The sequence below is a fragment of the Sesamum indicum genome, linkage group LG2 (assembly GCF_026168435.1).
Source record: "Sesamum indicum cultivar Baizhima isolate 11 linkage group LG2, ASM2616843v1, whole genome shotgun sequence".
NCBI classification, from domain to species: Eukaryota; Viridiplantae; Streptophyta; class Magnoliopsida; order Lamiales; family Pedaliaceae; genus Sesamum; species Sesamum indicum.
Window position 1 is genome coordinate 19150512 of NC_142658.1, and position 18615 is coordinate 19169126.

The window sequence follows — 18615 nt, forward strand, 5'->3', positions numbered from 1 at the left end:
ATTAAGTGAGGTTAGAATAAGTTGCGAAAATCAAATTGGATTTTTTTTATTATAAATCATAATGGTATTTATTTTATTTAATACATACACGTCAATTTTGTAAAATATTTTTTCTAACTAAAATAAATGGTATAATTTCTGCATACATAGTGCATACATATTAAATGAAATAAAATATATAAAAACGATTTTGAAACACAAAATCCAATCAGAGAATGCTGGTGCGGAAAATTCTAATCCAAATTAATTTTTATCACGCCCGAATCAATCATATAAAAGTACAATACATTTATCATATTATTGATGTATAATTTAAAAAAAAATAACTAATACATAATATATATATATATCATATTTACTGTATAATTGGTTGGGTCGAACCAAATATAATTTTATTTAGGGTTTTGGTGGTGGTGCAGCTTTTAGTGATATAGGATTGTATGGACACTTGTGCGAATAATTATGGGTACTAAGAGAGCACATTATAGTCTCGTGCCATTTAAGTAAGTCGTATGTTTCCAATTCCCCACATGATCATCATACCATTTTCATATCAATGGACGGCGCAAGTGGGCCTATCATACATTATTGCCGCCCCCGCCTTCATATTTATCAACCACTTCCTCTTTTTATTTTTTAAGCTAAATTATGGCTTACTCTTTTAAAATTTGTCATAATTATAAATATTTTTTTATTATTTAAAAAATTATAAATATCATTTAAAATTATAATATCCTAATAAAAAGTACATCTCTATAATGGGTTGTTTTTAATTCCGATAAAAAAATTTGTAATTTTTCAAACAACAATGAAAAATTTGTGTTGTATAGCAGATCTTAAAGTAGCCCGTTGTATTTACCCTTATTTTTATTTTAATTTATCTGCAAAATTTTCAATTAAGTATTTTTTAAATTATAATTTAAATATGAATGTTTTAAAATATATGATTTTTTCTTTTGTTTCTCTTAAATTAAAATAAAATAAGCTCAAAATTAATTACAACTTATTGCATTTTTGTACCTCATTATGATAATTCATCAAAGTAATGTCTAAAATCCACCAAAACAATTATGTATTTTTTATAAATAGATTGATAATACATTAATTCTTTTTATTTATAACTGTTACGTCCAGACGCTTTCAATTTTTATATTTTAATCACTATACAAGAAAAAAAAATATAAGTTTTGCAAATGGGTAATGGATAAAATAAAAATTAAGTAAGAATAAAAAATGGGAGACTTGTGAATATATTTTGAATTCTTTGTTAAAATTGAAAATTATATTTTTAAATTAATATAGTATAAAATATTTTATTTTGCTATAATGTTGATGGTCAATTTGACAAATAATATCAAAATTAATGATTGAGATGAAAATTATTTTTAAATTATTCAGATGCAATAAAATTTAATATGTTTGAAAAAAAATAAAGTCAAGATAAATTAATAATCAATTATAAGAATTTTTTAATATTGAAATTAGTTTTTGAATAAATGATTTTTTAAAAGTTAGGAAATATCTAAAAATAATTACGGAGGAGCAAGATGGTTTTTTTTTTTATTGCCCCGTGGCATTCTCGTAATTAACATATCAAGGTCGTCTTATTTGATAACTCACCTGGGACATGTATCTGGGTCTCGCTCTCAAGACCAACTGTACATTGTGTACAATATATATACACACGCATAAATAACTAGGAAAAATTCTTACATAGCGAGAGACATGGGAATGGAAGAAAGCGATGAAGAACCGCCGCAGCTCTTGTTGCGGAAGCGGCTGAAGTGCGGTGACGCAGACGACATGGAGGAGGACAGCGAGGAGGAGGTGGCTCCACAAGTGGCTGACAGATTTTTCTACTCCCCGGCGGCGGTGCCGACGTCGATCGTGGTGTCGGATGCGATGGAACTGGACTTTCCGATCATATACGTCAACACCGTCTTTGAATTGTCCACTGGATTTCGCGCCGACGAAGTCCTTGGTCGCAACTGGTAAGTTTGATTTTCTGTGCGAGTGTTGGAGGTGTCTGGTTTTAGATATTTTTTTTATGTATATTTTGGATTGATTGTTGTGGATTTCTTTGGTTGCTGGGGGAAGAATCCGGATTAATGGAATTGTGCAGTGGAAAATTGAATTTTATTGCGGACTCTGATTTGTGTGTTTCTTCTTGAGAACAGAGTATGCTGCGTTACGGAAATATTTAATCCTAATTTCGTCTCCGGATAATTTTGCATTTTACGTCTTATTTATTCTTTTATTTGTAAGACATTGTACGAACGTTTTTGGAAATCACTGCCGTATTTTTGAATTGTTAGTGAAAAAGCTATCTGATCCGTAGAGAAAGATCATCTACTCCTTGTCCGTTATGCGTTGTTACTCTCCACATGTAGTTGATTATTGGATGCGCCCTGTACGAGCTCCTCCAGAGGTGCGCAAGTAATAACATTTTGGAGAAATCAGACATTTCTTATTTGGTAGATGTTATGTTTAATATGATTTTCTGCAAAACTAACTCTAGCAAGTAGTGTATTTTGGTCTAGTATTGAGCTTTTCTTTGTGTAGTTGACGACTTGAGATGGCTTAGGTTTTTACTGTTTTTGCTACTTTGATTTCTATTTTAAGGTGTTTTCAGTTTATCATTATCTATTGGTTTGGTAATTTACTGAGGAAATACCTGCATAACTGCTTAACACTCGCATTCTTGTTCGATGGAGTTGTTACTTGTTCAGGCATCTACTTCTCAAAGTGATGTTTTGATTATTTGTAGTATCTTGTCTTTTGGACATTTAGAAACTTTTGTGACATATATACATTGGATTCATCAGTCGCTTCCTGCAATTTAGAGATCCTCGTGCCAAGAGACGACACCCTTTGGTGGATCCAGTTGTTGTTTCTGAGATCAGAAGATGCCTTGAGGAAGGTGTTGAATTTCAAGGAGAGCTCCTTAACTTCAGGAAAGATGGTACTCCCTTAGTGAACAGGCTAAGGCTTATGCCAATTCATAGTGATGATGGTATGGTAACACATGTCATAGGTATCCAGATATTTTCTGAAGCAAAACTAGACCTAAATAATGTATCTTATCCAGTTTTCAAAGAAACCTGTCAGCAGCAAAGTGACTTGTCAGTTGAATCATTCCGAGTGGGTGGACATTTACAACGTATCCAGCGTCTGGAAGTATGTGGGCTTCTTCAGCTATCTGATGAAGTAATAGCTCAAAATATTTTGTCACGCTTGACGCCAAGGGATGTTGCATCAATTGGGTCTGTGTGCAGAAGGATTCGGCAATTAACTAAGAATGAGCATGTAAGGAAAATGGTGTGTCAAAATGCATGGGGAAGAGACGTCACAGGCGCACTAGAATTGATGACCAAAAAGTTAGGATGGGGACGTTTGGCTAGGGAACTCACAACACTAGAAGCAATTTGCTGGAAGAAATTGACTGTTGGAGGTGCGGTAGAGCCTTCACGTTGCAATTTTAGTGCATGTGCTGCAGGAAATCGACTGGTCTTGTTTGGAGGAGAAGGAGTCAATATGCAGCCGATGGATGACACATTTGTCCTTAATCTTGATGCAGCAAACCCAGAGTGGCGTAGGGTGAGTGTTAAATCGTCTCCTCCAGGGCGGTGGGGCCACACACTCTCATGCCTGAATGGTTCTTGGTTGGTGGTCTTTGGTGGCTGTGGGAGGCAAGGATTGCTCAATGATGTATTTGTCCTCGACTTGGATGCCAAGCAGCCAACATGGAAAGAAGTCTCAGGTGGAACTCCCCCATTGCCTCGATCTTGGCACAGTTCTTGTACACTGGAAGGCTCTAAGTTAGTTGTCTCAGGTGGCTGCACAGATGCAGGAGTGCTTCTCAGTGATACATTTTTGTTGGATCTGAACATGGAGAAACCCACGTGGAAAGAGATACCAACATCCTGGACTCCACCATCTAGATTAGGACACTCACTCTCTGTCTATGGACGGACAAAAATACTGATGTTTGGTGGCCTTGCAAAGACCGGTCACTTACAGTTGCGGTCAGGGGAGGCATATACCATTGATCTGGAGAATGAAAAGCCACAGTGGAGGCAGCTTGAATGCGGTGCATTGACAGGTGTCGGGAGTCAAAATGCTGTGGTTCCACCACCTAGACTCGATCATGTTGCTGTAACAATGCCTTGTGGGAGGATAATTGTCTTTGGTGGCTCAATAGCTGGTCTTCATTCTCCTTCACAGCTGTTTTTGTTGGATCCTAGTGAAGACAAACCATCATGGAGGACTCTTAATGTCCCAGGGCAGCCTCCAAAGTTTGCTTGGGGTCATAGTACTTGCATCGTTGGGGGAACCAGGGTTTTGGTCCTCGGGGGCCACACTGGGGAAGAATGGATTCTCAATGAATTGCATGAGTTGTGCATAGCAAGCAGGCAGGATTCTGATTCATGAGCGCACAGAAGGGCTCGACGGGGAAGATCTGTTTTGAGTTTGGCCATGGTAGTCAGTTTCCATATGTTAAATCTTATTATGTGATATTTACTATCATCTAAATTTTTTACGCTTTTTGTTTGTAGGACTGCTGTCGTATTTGTACATACGTTATTTACCGGTGTGTTGTTTTTAATGACTAGTTTTATTGAGGCAGATTATTGTCGTTCTCTGGGTTTCCATAAAGAGTCAAACATGAGACATCAGCATGTATTTTCTCCTTAATATGCTGGTTGGTGATTTCATACAATACTTATAATTATTTTTTGAATTTCTTTATCTTGCCAAACATCGTTCGTAGTTATGAATGCAGAAGCCATCATAATAACTCTTTTAGGTGTTTATGGTTGGCAATATAGGATAGATGGGTGCAAATTATAATTACTCAGTACGGGGAAAAGATGTCGTTCTGTTTATAGCAGAAAAACTGATAATAGTCTTACGAATTGGAACCCGGACTACAACTGATAATAACCTTACGAATTGGAATTCGGACCAGGCAATTCCGACATTTAAATATCTGGGATGCTATGGAATTTATGCTGATGCGATAATGTATGTTCAAATGTAAAAAGTAGCAGGACAGATCACAAATATGTTATCCCAGAAGAAAAAGCAGCAAAAGTTTTAAGTGAGATCAACCAGAGGAATAAAAGAATTCCATTCCACAATTAAAGAATGTTCTCTCGAGTAAATAGACTATAACGCAGTAGCGGAAAAAGGTGTAAGTAATTGAAGATCATATAATAGCAGGCTGAGAAGCTCATCTGAAGGCATATCATCTTCAGAACCCCATCCGTTTTCAAGTGCAAAAAGAATATATCCGATTTAAGATGGAGAAATGTACCGTTGAAATTGGATTTTTATATATGAGGTCTCCATCACTTCCATGCAACTGAGTCGATTTCATCACGTGCTGACTTGTACAGTTCAAGCCTCTTGGCTAAGGTCTCCCTTTTTGCCATCAGTGATGGATCTTCATCTAACATTTTACCAAGCTGCTCCTTCTGCACATACGTTACAAACGCATAATTATGTTTCTTAGTTCCCTTTTTGCTAAACTTTTTCTTCCTCTCCTAGACAACTAAATCATAATGTTGGTGAGTAATAAATAGTGTTGATTCAATGTACCTCCCTCCTTCCAATTTGAACATAGAAATGGTTTAGCAGTGATCGTTTAGCTTCTCGAACTTGACAATGAACGACAGCCTTCGGAATAGTATTCCTCATTGTATCACAGACCAAATTAATGTAGGCTGATACATTTGTACCTGTTATCAAACAAGCACATGTTGAACGACCTGTAATGCTCCTGTATTATAAGCAACCCGATGTAGCTATGTAATGGCCCCCACAAAACTGAACTAACATGAGACAGTTACTTCAAACATCGACACACATGTTTCCAACGTGTGACTTTATAAAAAGAATAAGAGTGGGGTAACAGTTTGTCCTAATATGTTCTTTGAGTAGGCACAACCAGAAATACTTTAGTTGCCCTAACAAACTTGATGACAGGTAGAAAAGCAGGCATGATATGAAATGGCATACCGATCCTCCTTAAGTGATTGTCAGTGTAGCGGTCTGCATTTGGAGTCGATGCATTTGTACCCGTTGCATTTTGGTTTTTCTCCGATTCTGCATTAATTTTCCTGAAAAACTCTACTGTAAGGTAAGAAGACTCCATTTCCACCAGTCGCAAAACTGTCTTGCGACTTTCATCACGAAATCTCTCCAGTGCCTCATTTGCAGCCGCTGCTATATCAGATTGGAGCGTTGGAAATCGTTTCAATTCCTACATGGCCATTAATTTAAAATAAAGAAAGAATTCATAAGTTATTACACAAACACCTAATTCAGATAATTGCAAAATCCTACTGTCTATAGTAGTTTAATTGATGTGGACAACAATAGCCCACTACTATGCGACCTGCTGTTTTACTGGAGGCATGAAATGTTTCAAGGTAATAATGTAGGTAATGTTGTTAAAGAACTGAAGAATATGAAAAACAACCCTGGATGTATTTTTTTGGACACCAATCGAACAGGAGAACTGGATGGCAGATACTTTGTAACTAAACAAAGACGAAACCGGGACAAATTACATCCTCTATCTGTATCACTTCCCTCAACAAAATAAATGCTTGTCTTACATAAGAAAAAGAACTGTAAACATAAACCAGAACCAAATGCAGTACAAAGTATCTTTACTCTTCAAATTTTTTACTTTTATTTTAATTTTCATTAACCACAAAGCAGGATATTTTCTTTGACTAATTAATATATTTTTCATCGTAATACTTGCACATTAATATTTTTTGAGTGTTTTATTGTTTTATATTTTTCGATAATACTTGAAATTAAACTCATATCTTACTTAAGAAGTATGTTTTAAAAAAATCACCTTTTATATTTCAAATCAATCACTTCAAATATTTAGACCATTAGAATCAAATATGTACCATGTTCACTTTAATAATTATCATCTTGATCATAATACTAAACTTATAATATATATTCAAATTAGTAATTTTGGAATAACATTTTAATAAATATCTTCTTTTTTTATTCAATCTTTAAGAATAATTAAATAATTAACTCATATCTCAAATACTGAAATATATATAAGAAATTCATTTTTTTATTTATATTTCGACTCACTACCAAAACCTATGGAAACAAGAATCAAGATACAGAAATAGTGCTTTAAAATGTCAATTTATGAAGATAATTGCATGCACAAGTATTATTTTCCTCACAAAATTTCTGGCACAATATTTAGATTTGTGGTAAAATATCATTACTCTTACAATGTCAAAAATTTTATTTATAATTTTGACAAGTGCCTAGAATTAACATTCTTTTTATTTATGCTCTAGAATAATCTTTCGTTTTCTCCTAAATAATAGACATAGGCTATTTACTGTGGTCCTTAATCTATTTCGAAAATTAATAAGGATTAGTAATTCTAGAAATGAATATAGAGAATATTAATGAACTTATGAAATCTCATCGTAAGGAAAAGTCTAATTGACGACTCCAAATTAATAACATTTTTAAATTGAAGAAACTATGAAACCTAACTTCAAGATATAATACTATTAATTTACTTGAATTTAGTCTATAAACAACTTCATACTTTTATAATAGTAGAGATAGAAATTACTTCATTTAATCTAGCAACTTATAAGTTCCAGCTCACAGTCATGTAGTTGATTTCAAATTCTGCCTATACAAAATAATATACTTGCCGTTTCCAAGTATGTTTTCCACATCACAGAGAATAATGATGAATCTCAAATTTAATTTTTGGCAAACAATTCTCTTAATCAAGATTGTTTACCTCAGTTGCTGCAATAGACTTTCTCACAAGTTCTTTCAGAATGAAGTGTACCTGAAAAGAGCATTAAAGTTCAGAACTGTAGTTTCTGTAAAACTCAAGATATATACATACATCCAACATGTAATTTGCTCAGTCCCAGAAGATGGCGTAGTAAAACATGCTCCCAGCCATTGCAAACTCACAACTTTTCATGGATCCAAAGAATATCTCGTTCTGGAATTATGCTTCGTAACTCATTACGAAAATATACACAAAAGATGCATATTAATTGTTCTTCATTTGGTTATTTAGGATCTAAGTATATCCTTATTTCCAATTTGCATAGGCTCTTATACTTTGCCCTAACAAGTTATACATTCTTCATTTACTTGGTTAGGAAAGAGTTTAGGAGCTTGTAAATTTTAATTGGTTGCATATATATTCTGTTTCAGACTTGACAGTACCAATCAAGTTCTGGTTCTTCCTCCTTGATTTTCTGGGGATGTGCTCGCGTGCATCCTTCTAGCATTGCTTCTGTTGCCAGGTGACGACAGAATGTCTAACCAGCTAGATCTTCAATTTAACAGTTCGAATAAACTATTTATTTACTGTTTTTCATAAATATGAAAAGATTTTCTACCCATTCCACTAATAAAGTACATACTTCCTTATAGATGAACCAAGTCAAACAAGATCTCACCAGAATTTTCCAGAAGTTTTATGGGAGGCAGATGCATATAACAAAATTTAACAATTTTCATTTGAGGAGGGATCAGATATGCAGTCTTAGTCATATCGGACTTGATGAGTACCCAGTGTCTTCTTGACTCGTCATCCTCTTACTCAAAGAGGAATATCACAATCTATTTTGACATACTTAAACACCATGGTGAACCAATTTCATATGGAAGCTAAACAACATAGTTGCTTTTCTATTTGTCTGTTTCAGACCACCAAAAGAGGAAAACAAACTATTGTGAACAAGCTAGAACCTTGACATCCAGTACCCACACATCACTCTGAAATGATGTAAAGCTCCATATCCAATCAATTAAAGAGAAGATATTTTCGTAAAATTTAGAAAAAGATTACAGTTTCTCTAAATGTACCAAGGCTGAAATTCGAATCATACAATATCTGTTGCGTTCCTCAAACAATCCTGTATCAGTAGGAATTCAAGTTTCTATTCTCCATGTTTCACTCTCAATTGTAGTCATAATGTACTAAAGAAAAAGACGAAGCATAATATCAACTTAAATTCTCAAAGGAGAATTTGTAACCAAGCTATCTTCTAATACACAAAATTACTACATTTTTAGAATAGAAGATGATCATAACTAAAGATTTGACAATATGTAACTTCACCATAAGCATGATATTTGAGGGCAAGGGAAATGAACTCCAGAAAATACAAGGTATAAGTTCTGGTCGTACTGATTTAAGATAGCAACGACAGTATATGTAAACTCTAAAAGTGTGAGCACATGTAAATATAAGCAGGTTCTGTTTTAAATAAAGATAAGATGCTACCGCATCAACTGAAGCTTCAGCAGGCCCCTTGAAATAGCCAAGTGATCCATCAATTAGTCTTCTGTATCCTTGTTCAGGAGCAATCAAGTGAGGCTGATACCCATCTGCTTCTGAAATAACTTTTCTAACATTATTCTGTGAGAGATGGCGATCAAATGGAAGTTTCTTGAGAGCAGCCGGTAATTGATGATCAAAGACGCCATATATCCTATCTCCACCTGGCCTCCTGTGAAACTTAACTTGTTACCTCTCTATTTATTCCAAATGAGAATTAGAAAAATTGTACGTGAAGCCACACACAACTTGTGAATCAGGAAAAATTTCCCAGAGCTACCAACATTAGGTTTTTCCACATATTAAGATTTCTCTTACAAACTTTACCATTGAATACTGCATGTTTTAATAAATTAAAGTACATACTTTATTAACATATAGGGTTAATTCCACCAATCAATATAGGATTTCACAGAATTGGGCCTCTTTAGATTGAGTTAAAACTTAAAACCACAAAATTTGGAATTTCTAAAAGCGTAATTCCCATTTCCAAACATCTTACATAGCTGGGGACAAAAACGATATTTGCATTTAAGATATTTTGATTTCTTAGATTTATTATATTGATAGATATATAGACCCCTTTTATTATATACACTTCACAAATGTTACGCTTCATAAAATATAAATGATACCAAAAACCCCTGGGACAGAGTAGTGATAATAAGCTGATAATTTGATAGGATTTCAATTTTAAACTTGAAAGCAATATTCAATACGTGACTTAGGTTTGGGCTAACTGAGCAAACTTGGGGAGGGTGGACTGTAATATGAATAAACAAAGGGACCAGTTGGTAATTTAGTTATTCCAAAGGGGAGGTTAGTGTAATTAACCCTACCTTATTTATAAATAGATGCTTTATAGCTGAGGAACTTTGAATAATACTTAGACTTTAGTTAACTATAGCAAATGAAATCTTTATTGAATTACTCTCGGAATTGGTTGGCAGGGACACCCAGCTACCTAATACATGCTGCAGGGTTGCAAAACTATTTTAGATCTTTCAACTAGTTGGAGTAGGAAGTAGAAATTAAATTCCTCGTCGCAGTGAGACAATAACAGACTGAAAGTTATATAACAATGACCAACTGCCTTAGTGGTGCCACTTAAATTGTTAAAGAAGTCTAATCTGATACAATGAAGTGCTAAGTTTATAGAGCATTTTGTTAGAAACCACTTCAGGTTCAATTCAGTTCCTTTTGGAAGCAAATGTCTTTTGATGCAACTAGATATAACACCGATCATTCAAGTCCTAGTATCTACGCAATCAAAAATAGAGTGTCCAGGATAAATCGTAAGTAAAAATTTGATGCCCCATGAGAAAACCTGAAGCTCAGCATCGTGAAAGAGGCCAAGTAATGATGTAAAATCTTACTATATCCCACAAATGAACACAGACATCTCACATTTGTGATCATATTGTTTCATTTGACCCATATATATTAACTAGTCGGCAAAGCTTGCCTCTAGAGTGCTTTACTGGTTTATGGAGCATATCACCACAAACCAAAACTTGAAATAAAGACTATCTTATCATCCTCACTAAATCATTCTGCAAGAAAAATATTGTGGCAAAAAATCGAACATACAGAGATCTTGTATTGTTGAGGATCAATACGTCATGCAATCATTTCAAGTATACAAAATTCTAATAGCCATCATATCTCTTTCCCAGTTCAGTTTTCGTGCTTATGAATAAATTCTTTTGTCAGCACATACTTACATCTTAGTCTAATTCTTTTTTGTCTTTTTCCATTAAGAGATGATGGATAAGGTTAGACCAGAAACAAAATATGTATGGAAAAAATATATTGTAAATATATGCATATAAGAAAATAAAAACAATACCCTCCATCCAAATGTTCCTTAAAAACACGATCAAATGCGCGGCACATTTCCAAAATTGTGTACAACTGTGCCTGCACAACGAAGAAGAATACTTAAGCTTCGAAATATGTCATAGGAATAAACCTCGTCTTGATAATTTAGTTTTATGTGAGTCCTGCTATTACCCCTCCATCAACACCAATGGGCCTACCAATGCGGTCCAACTCTGCATTGAGCTCATCAATTGTTTTATTTATTAAGGCAATAATGCTGGGAATGCGCTGCCTAATGACCTTCTCCAAATGCTGATGCATGTCAAAGGAAGATGAAACGTAGTTACAAATTCTTTACTTATTCAAAAAGGGTTTCAGATAACAATCTTACTGTAAAAGAATAATCATATGGATTCTAATGGTGGGTGTGCATACCTGAGACAGAAGTTTTGCCAGGAACTCTGCACCCATTTTATGAGCCAGATGTCCATACTCTGGACTGGATTCAAAATATTCCCTCTCCTTCTGACGAGCATACATCATGTTGACATTCTTGTTGATATCAGCTTGTGAACGGTTCACTATTCCAACCCATGGATGGAGGAGCCTGTATGCTCTACCCTCAAGTACCTTAAGGAGTCAATAGATTTTAGAGTAAATAAACTAGCTTTTGAACAGCCGACTGCAAGATGGTAGTGAAAATTAATTCTGGTACAATGAAAAGTAATATTGCATGAGTGTAAATCCATATCTGCATCCGTCAAAATAATAAAAGTGACCCATACATCAAGTGCATTGGTTCCTTTGTCCATCAAATCAAGTTTAGTCAACACTCCAAATGTCCTTTCACCTAAAATTCCAAAGACAAAGAAAACATTATATTTGTCCACTATCACTTCTTAAACGCACACACAAACAGATGAATGGTACCTGATGGATCAACTTCCCTTGCAAGCTTTATAGCATCAGAAGTTGCGATATCTTGATTAGCAGGAGAGATGGCCAAAATAATGCAATTCGGCTGCAAATTAAAAGAAGAAAAGAAAGACAGAAGAAAAAGAACTAAGGTGCTGACAAGTGGACATTCCAAGATTTGATGCTAGAAAAGTCAAGGTAACTTATAAGTAGGCAATAAGCAAGGTAAATTCCCGTATTGTACACAAAAACCCAAAAGAAAATATAGATCAAATTGTCTTCTTCCCTAAAAGAACAGACTCACTTCTCTGACTTCGTCCTTTAAGTCACAAAGGGGTGAGGTAAGGAGTGGTGGAGAAACAAAATAATAGAAGAAAACACCTTACATCTTATGAAACCAAAGCTCTATAGATTTAAGTCAAGGTAACAATACAACTTAGGTTATTGAAATCAACAAAATAACTAACTGTAGGCAAAAATAGGAACTGAAATAAAATAAGAGATACTTTCCCTGGATACATGCAATAGTAAAACCATGAGTCCGAGTAATCACATCATCTCATCCTGTTTCAAGTACATTACTACCTTGTACTCTGACATGAGCATCTTATCACCTCTCAGTTAGAAACAAATGAAAACATGACCAAGTTTCCTTTTCTTTGATACTGTCAAAAGTGAAAAATAGTCACCATTAACAGCCTACGGCCATATGAAAATCCTTATTTTTCTTAAACTGAGATGATATACATGTTTGAGATATTGAATCCAGCAAAAAGGTATCTCAATATATACATAATAAGAATTGGATTGAAGTCCTTGCTAAATCTTGTAAAGAGGAAGTTTCGTAGATGGGGATCTATGACTGACAGGTATTGTCTTCCACCATTTAGCTTAGTTCTAAACTGGTATCAAGGAAGATCATCGTAGCAAACTGAACAACTAAACTCCAAAAGTACAGTATAATATTCTAAGCTAAAAATATTGATATTAAGCAAAATGTAATTTTTCTACCTTTTCAACATAAGACCGGACCATCATTTCAATATCTTCAACAATAGACTCTGGCTGTCCCTCTGGAAGAGTAAAACATTCATAAGCATGTGCTTAGTCAATCATACAATTACAAGAATAAGGCACAGAGGAGTATTTTTCCCTTTAGCATATCTATATAAAGGTTAACTGTTCTGTGCTCACCTACAGCTACCTTTGTCAACCCAGGAAGATCTATCAGTGTCAAGTTTACAACTGCAAGAAAAAAGAAGACATATAAACTGATAATCAAAGTACGATACAAGAATGTCGGAATGTGTGAGAGAGAGAATAGACTAACAGCACAAAATAACTGAAAAGACTAAACTCTACTAAAATTTGAACTATCCCATAAAGAGGAATTCAGTGATTTATTCCATTCTATTGAGTACAAGTAAAACTCGAGTTGCCCTTTAAATGTGCTCAGTGTCATAATTAAAGAACAACAATATCTTTGTTAAATTAGTTTGATCCTTGTAACAATGAATTGTGTTTAAAATCTGAGATCATTTGCTAGCATCCACGATAAGTAATAGATAACTAGGTCTTAATAAAAGACACCAACCACAAAAAGTTGTTAATTACTTGATTACATATGAAATTCCAACTCTCACAACTATGGATCTCTCTTGATCAAGCTTTATATAAGAATATTACATGCAGAATACCAACTATTATTTAGAGCTTTCATGATATGAAATACATAGAGAATACGTACATTTTCTGGAGGGCACCATTTTAATAAGGTAAGATAAGAATTATAATCCTCCATATCTCCCAATTTAAATCAAGGACGGGGGAAAAAACACCACTGGACACCAGAAATTTTCCAAGTTTTTTCATAGAAAAAAGATTATGAGATGGAGAAGTATATAAGGTGAAGACTAGGACGAACCATTAGGAGAATAAATGCTCAAGTGGATTGGAATATTAGATATTTGTTTGCTCTTCCCTGTTATGCGGTCTGTCTCATCTGCTATCTCTTGGCGTACAGCAGCTGCACTATCCAAAAATGCCTATTTGTGAATAAAAAGTGTAAGGATGAATAAGTTCATGTATTATGCAGTCAAAAACATGGAAAAGTAATTCTAAAGCAATTACAGAAGTGAGTTGGGAAGAGTTAACTCAGTGATAGCACTGCAGTTACTGCACATGGTTTAATCGGATACTCAAAAATTTTAAGATAACATCAGCATACACTTCTTTTTCTGGAAGAATGCAAGACACACGAGGCTTGTGTGTGCAGAGTCCAAAAGATATTTTTGGCTCTAAAATGAGAAAGGTAAAATAGTTGCTAATAAGTTGAATTAAGACCTGTTATAAGCCAGCTTGGAAATCCACCGGCTAACTTAGGTAATGATCAAAGAACCTTATGGTTTAAAAGGTATTGCAAAATTTGTGCCCTAAAGATGATGCCAATTGCCCCAAGGACCTATCCATAGCCATAGGTTATAAATTTGACACATGCAAGATCTCTTGCCTATGCTTTCGCCAAATTCAAAATTGCATTTTTTGTCCTTTCTACAAGTAAGCAGATTGAATGTTCACACCTGTTACTTGAATACAGATAAGGTCACAGAGTGCTAGCTCCCTTTTCCAACTCGGGGGCCATGGTGATTACACTTCCAAGAAGCCACATTTTGCACACCCCAAGAGATAAAAAGCAATGAAATTGGGTATACAAATCTTTCATGATAGTTTTAGGAAGAAGGTGGTTTTGTACTTATCTTTTACTCTGAACCACATTGCTAACAAAGAAGCTAAAGAAGTGTACCTATATGCAGCAAGGAAATGTTGTTGGCATAGAGGAAAATCAGCTGAAGAAAGGAGAAACAATTATGAAACATATTACTCTTTAGTCCAGAGAACACTAAACTATCCATCTCCATAGAGTGATGTCTTCCTTGGATAGTAATTTGATGAGAAAAGTAATACAAATCTACTTCAAATGGTCAGCATGATAGTTGTCAGATGAAACATTAGTAGTAGAAATCATATTTTGAATAGCTGTTGAAAATCCTGCATCCGAATTATTTTTTATCTTTTAGAATCCAGTATCAAGCATGAATCTCTATTCTTCAAATTCCTTTTCCTCTGTATCTCTGCTTCCTCTTCGCCGAACCCCTCCGCCCCTCCGTACAAATACCATACGGTTCTTGTTCATACTCCAAAGATGTCAAACAGATACATGGATATGATTTCCTACTAGCAAATTCCTACTAGATAACATTTTAGACTAAATACAGAAATTTCAAGTAAGATGAGGACCTATTTCCCATAGCATTGCAGGTGCATATAAGCACGTCTAACGAAAAGATGGAGGTGCGGGATGCAGATCATTGCATCCATTGCTCTGAAAGAGGTATCACTTATAAAATATGAAATTCTATGGCCTCCCATCTCAGACACGCAGACAATTCAAGAGAATAGAGATACTTAATTAAGAAAAATTCCACCAGAATATAGCCAAAACAAAGAAGGGCTAGCAAAAATGATTTTATTGAATAGTGCATTTTATTTAATGGCATTAGACAACGGAAGAAATTTTAGAGGCCAAAGAAAGTACACAAATATTGACTTTTAGATCAAGCATACCAAAGTCAGCAAATCTCTTCTTTGGTGCATGTAGAAATTCTGCATACTCAGACTGTCCCTCCGTTTTATGGAGTTGCAACACCAATGGCCTCCTTGTCACAATACCTGGAAAGAGAACAACATAAACAAACAATTATAGCGTTAACCGACATAACACTCTCTTGTTCTAATAATTCTACATCATGGCAATAATAATGACTGCCTCTGCATTCATAAACAATTAATTTATAATTATATCATAAAAGATAAATAGTAAAAAGAGAATCTTCAAGGGTCTCCCATATTTTTCCTCGCATGAGATTTCTCATATGACCTGAAGGCCCCAGTTAGTTAGCAGAGGAGCATTAAACAGTCTAATACATAGACATGTATCCATTTAGTATAAATACATTATTTTATCTTCTCATCATGTATTCAAAATACCCTTTATTCGATCCCAGTTTTTGTTATTTCATAATATATATGTAATCTTAACATTGGAGGATGGCTCTTTAGGTATTAATAAGTCTTTTTAGCTCTCATCCAGAGTTCATAGATTGATATGGTCAGTGAGCAACTCATGATCAATCTCTCTAATGAACTTTCACCTAATCACTGCTCATGAAGAACGTGATTCTTACAGAATATCTTCACAGCAAGGGAACATGTTATCACAGCAAATTCCCAGACAATTAACACTTGCATACATCAACACTCAAATTGCCCGTTCCCATTTCCCAGTGAGTAAAATTATTTGCAGTCGATAATGTATCAAATTGAAAATCTCAAACTAACACTACATTTATGACTAGTAGGGAAATAAATAACATTCTTCGCCTTTCAATTATTCATCAAATACTGCAACTCAAAATGCTATCAACAAGCATTATCAGCTTAAATGCGAGAGACCATGGCATGCAACAATGCAAATCGCGTAGATCGGCTACTATGGTCATTCATTGATGGTGCACAATGGGGACAGAACCATGGAGTTTTTGATTATCCAACGATTCAGTAAATCAGAATGCCGACTGTTATGAAGCACCCAAAAAGGAAGATAAAAGGAACAAACGAGTGAATAAGGCTACTTATTTACCGGATCCACGAGGTAGGAAATCTCTCCCAACGACGCTCTCGAGGACCGATGATTTGCCAGAACTCTGTAACAATTTAAAAATACTCAAAAATGTATGAGATTAGTTTAAGAACAGGAGATTAGAAGGAAATGAAAAAGGAGAGTAGAAGAATGAGAGTGTACAATACCTGACCACCGACGACGGCGACGGAGGGAAGGGCTTCCCAAAGGGACATGCCTTCACCGCCATGATCGCCCAACACGGTGCATGCCCTCTGAATCCTGTTCACTAAGCCGATCAAGCTTTCCATCGTGGCCATATTTGGAGATGTGAAGAAAAACAGTGAATGTGGGGGAAATGGGATTGGATCTGCAGATAGTATTTGGTGAGGGAGATGAGATCCTGTGTGTCGATCGAAACCGGAAAAACGGTCGAGGACGTGGGAATTGCTTGTGAATAATTTATTTCATAAAATCCACCTCAGCTTCCTCCTCTTTGTTATTTGTATAGTAAGATTAACCAAAAATTACATTAATATATGATTAATTTAAATAATAATTAATCGCAGACTCTTGTATTAAAAACCAGCTTTCATAATTCGAAATAAATCTCTGCTTAATAATTAAGAATAAAGCAGGTCTTAGTAGAAAGTCAAGTTAACGTGTCAACATCTTTATCATATATGCATAATTTTATACAATATATATTAGTCATGATAGTGCACACATGTTTACTGTATCTCTTCAGTTGTCTCGGCCTTCTCCATTTCCTTGACTCAAATCAGACCAGTGGCTCCTACCATGGATGGCGTCTCCTATTCCAATGCCTCTGAACCCAACCTTCCCTCACCCTTTATATTTTACCATACTAGCATTGGTTAAGTACGTGATGATTATAATAAATAACTTTTATACTTTGAAATATATATAAATCAATATTTTATATTATTTAAAAAATAATAATTTATCAATTAATATAAAATTTAAATAAATTAATTATCTAAATTATTAGATGAAGAGTATTTTTTTACTTCACTAAAAATTAAATTAATTTTGTGAGTGTAGAAACCCTTTCTTTTTTATATTAGCATTAAAGATATACTCTATGACCATTATTTTTAATATGCTAACCTCCAATGTTATTTTAAGTCGTGATAAATCAAAATATAATATAATGAAAAAATAAAATTACAACAAAGTAGTATAAGAAAAACAAGAAAATAATAAAGTAGTAAAACACAGAAATCTAGTGGCGGAGTGATCAATTGATGATCAGATTGCTAAAGAAATTGTTGAAATTGAAAAGAAGAATAAATAGTAGCGACCAAAATTGATGGAGACGGTGAAACTACTCGTTTTACTTTATTTGGTATGGTTAAAAGCAGTGGCATGGCAGTAGGGGGATGATATGCCCAACTAGAAAACAAACAACAACGGTTGACGGGATTGGGGTATGCAACGTGAAAGCAAAGCAACTAAAAACTCAACAACACACTTCATCTTCTGCCAAACTTTTACATATCTCCTTACCATCCAGGCTAATGCCAATACCAAAGCATCCTCCTTTCTTTATTCCAGTATATATGTAATTGCTGTCGACAGTGCTCAGGAACACGTGCAAGCACGTGACCAAAGCAAGGTTCTCTGACACATACACGAACCCCCCACCAGTGTATGTAGTAAAGAATATTTTGACCAACAAGGTCCAGGACAACACACATGCAACCCCACCAACCTGGATGTATATTGTATAAAATAACTTTTACACAGACTGCGTTCATACCACAACTCAAAAGTGTAGACTTCACAGTGAAGAATCATTGGG

General features: G+C 34.8%; 2 protein-coding genes across 4 annotated transcripts; one reads left to right on the forward strand and one right to left on the reverse strand.

Annotated features, from left to right (window-relative positions):
- The first annotated feature begins 1687 nt into the window (after nucleotides 1-1687).
- FKF1 (flavin-binding, kelch repeat, f box 1) lies at nucleotides 1688-4626 on the forward strand. 2 transcript variants are annotated; one of them, XM_011072260.3, is made up of 3 exons: nucleotides 1688-1991; nucleotides 2826-3013; nucleotides 3089-4626. In XM_011072260.3, the coding sequence occupies exons 1-3, from the start codon at nucleotides 1726-1728 to the stop codon at nucleotides 4429-4431; spliced, it is 1797 nt and encodes a 598-aa protein (XP_011070562.1). In that variant the 5' UTR covers nucleotides 1688-1725; the 3' UTR covers nucleotides 4432-4626. The 2 variants fall into 2 exon arrangements, with proteins under 2 accessions (XP_011070562.1, XP_011070560.1); XM_011072258.3 differs by having other exon boundaries at nucleotides 1689-1991; nucleotides 2826-4626.
- A 429-nt stretch (nucleotides 4627-5055) lies between these two features.
- On the reverse strand, nucleotides 5056-17267 carry DL1C (DYNAMIN-like 1C). Of its 2 annotated transcripts, none has more exons than XM_088876267.1 (16): nucleotides 16979-17267; nucleotides 16812-16875; nucleotides 15737-15841; nucleotides 14037-14138; nucleotides 13307-13357; nucleotides 13124-13185; nucleotides 12128-12218; nucleotides 11983-12047; nucleotides 11633-11827; nucleotides 11390-11509; nucleotides 11226-11296; nucleotides 9323-9548; nucleotides 7814-7864; nucleotides 6022-6265; nucleotides 5602-5741; nucleotides 5056-5477 (listed from the first exon to the last, which is right to left on the reverse strand). In XM_088876267.1, exons 1-16 carry the CDS (start codon nucleotides 17108-17110, stop codon nucleotides 5352-5354), a joined length of 1845 nt encoding a protein of 614 aa, XP_088732393.1. In that variant the 5' UTR covers nucleotides 17111-17267; the 3' UTR covers nucleotides 5056-5351. The 2 variants fall into 2 exon arrangements, with proteins under 2 accessions (XP_088732393.1, XP_088732398.1); XM_088876272.1 differs by having other exon boundaries at nucleotides 14037-14157; nucleotides 16979-17052.
- Nucleotides 17268-18615: the final 1348 nt, after the last annotated feature.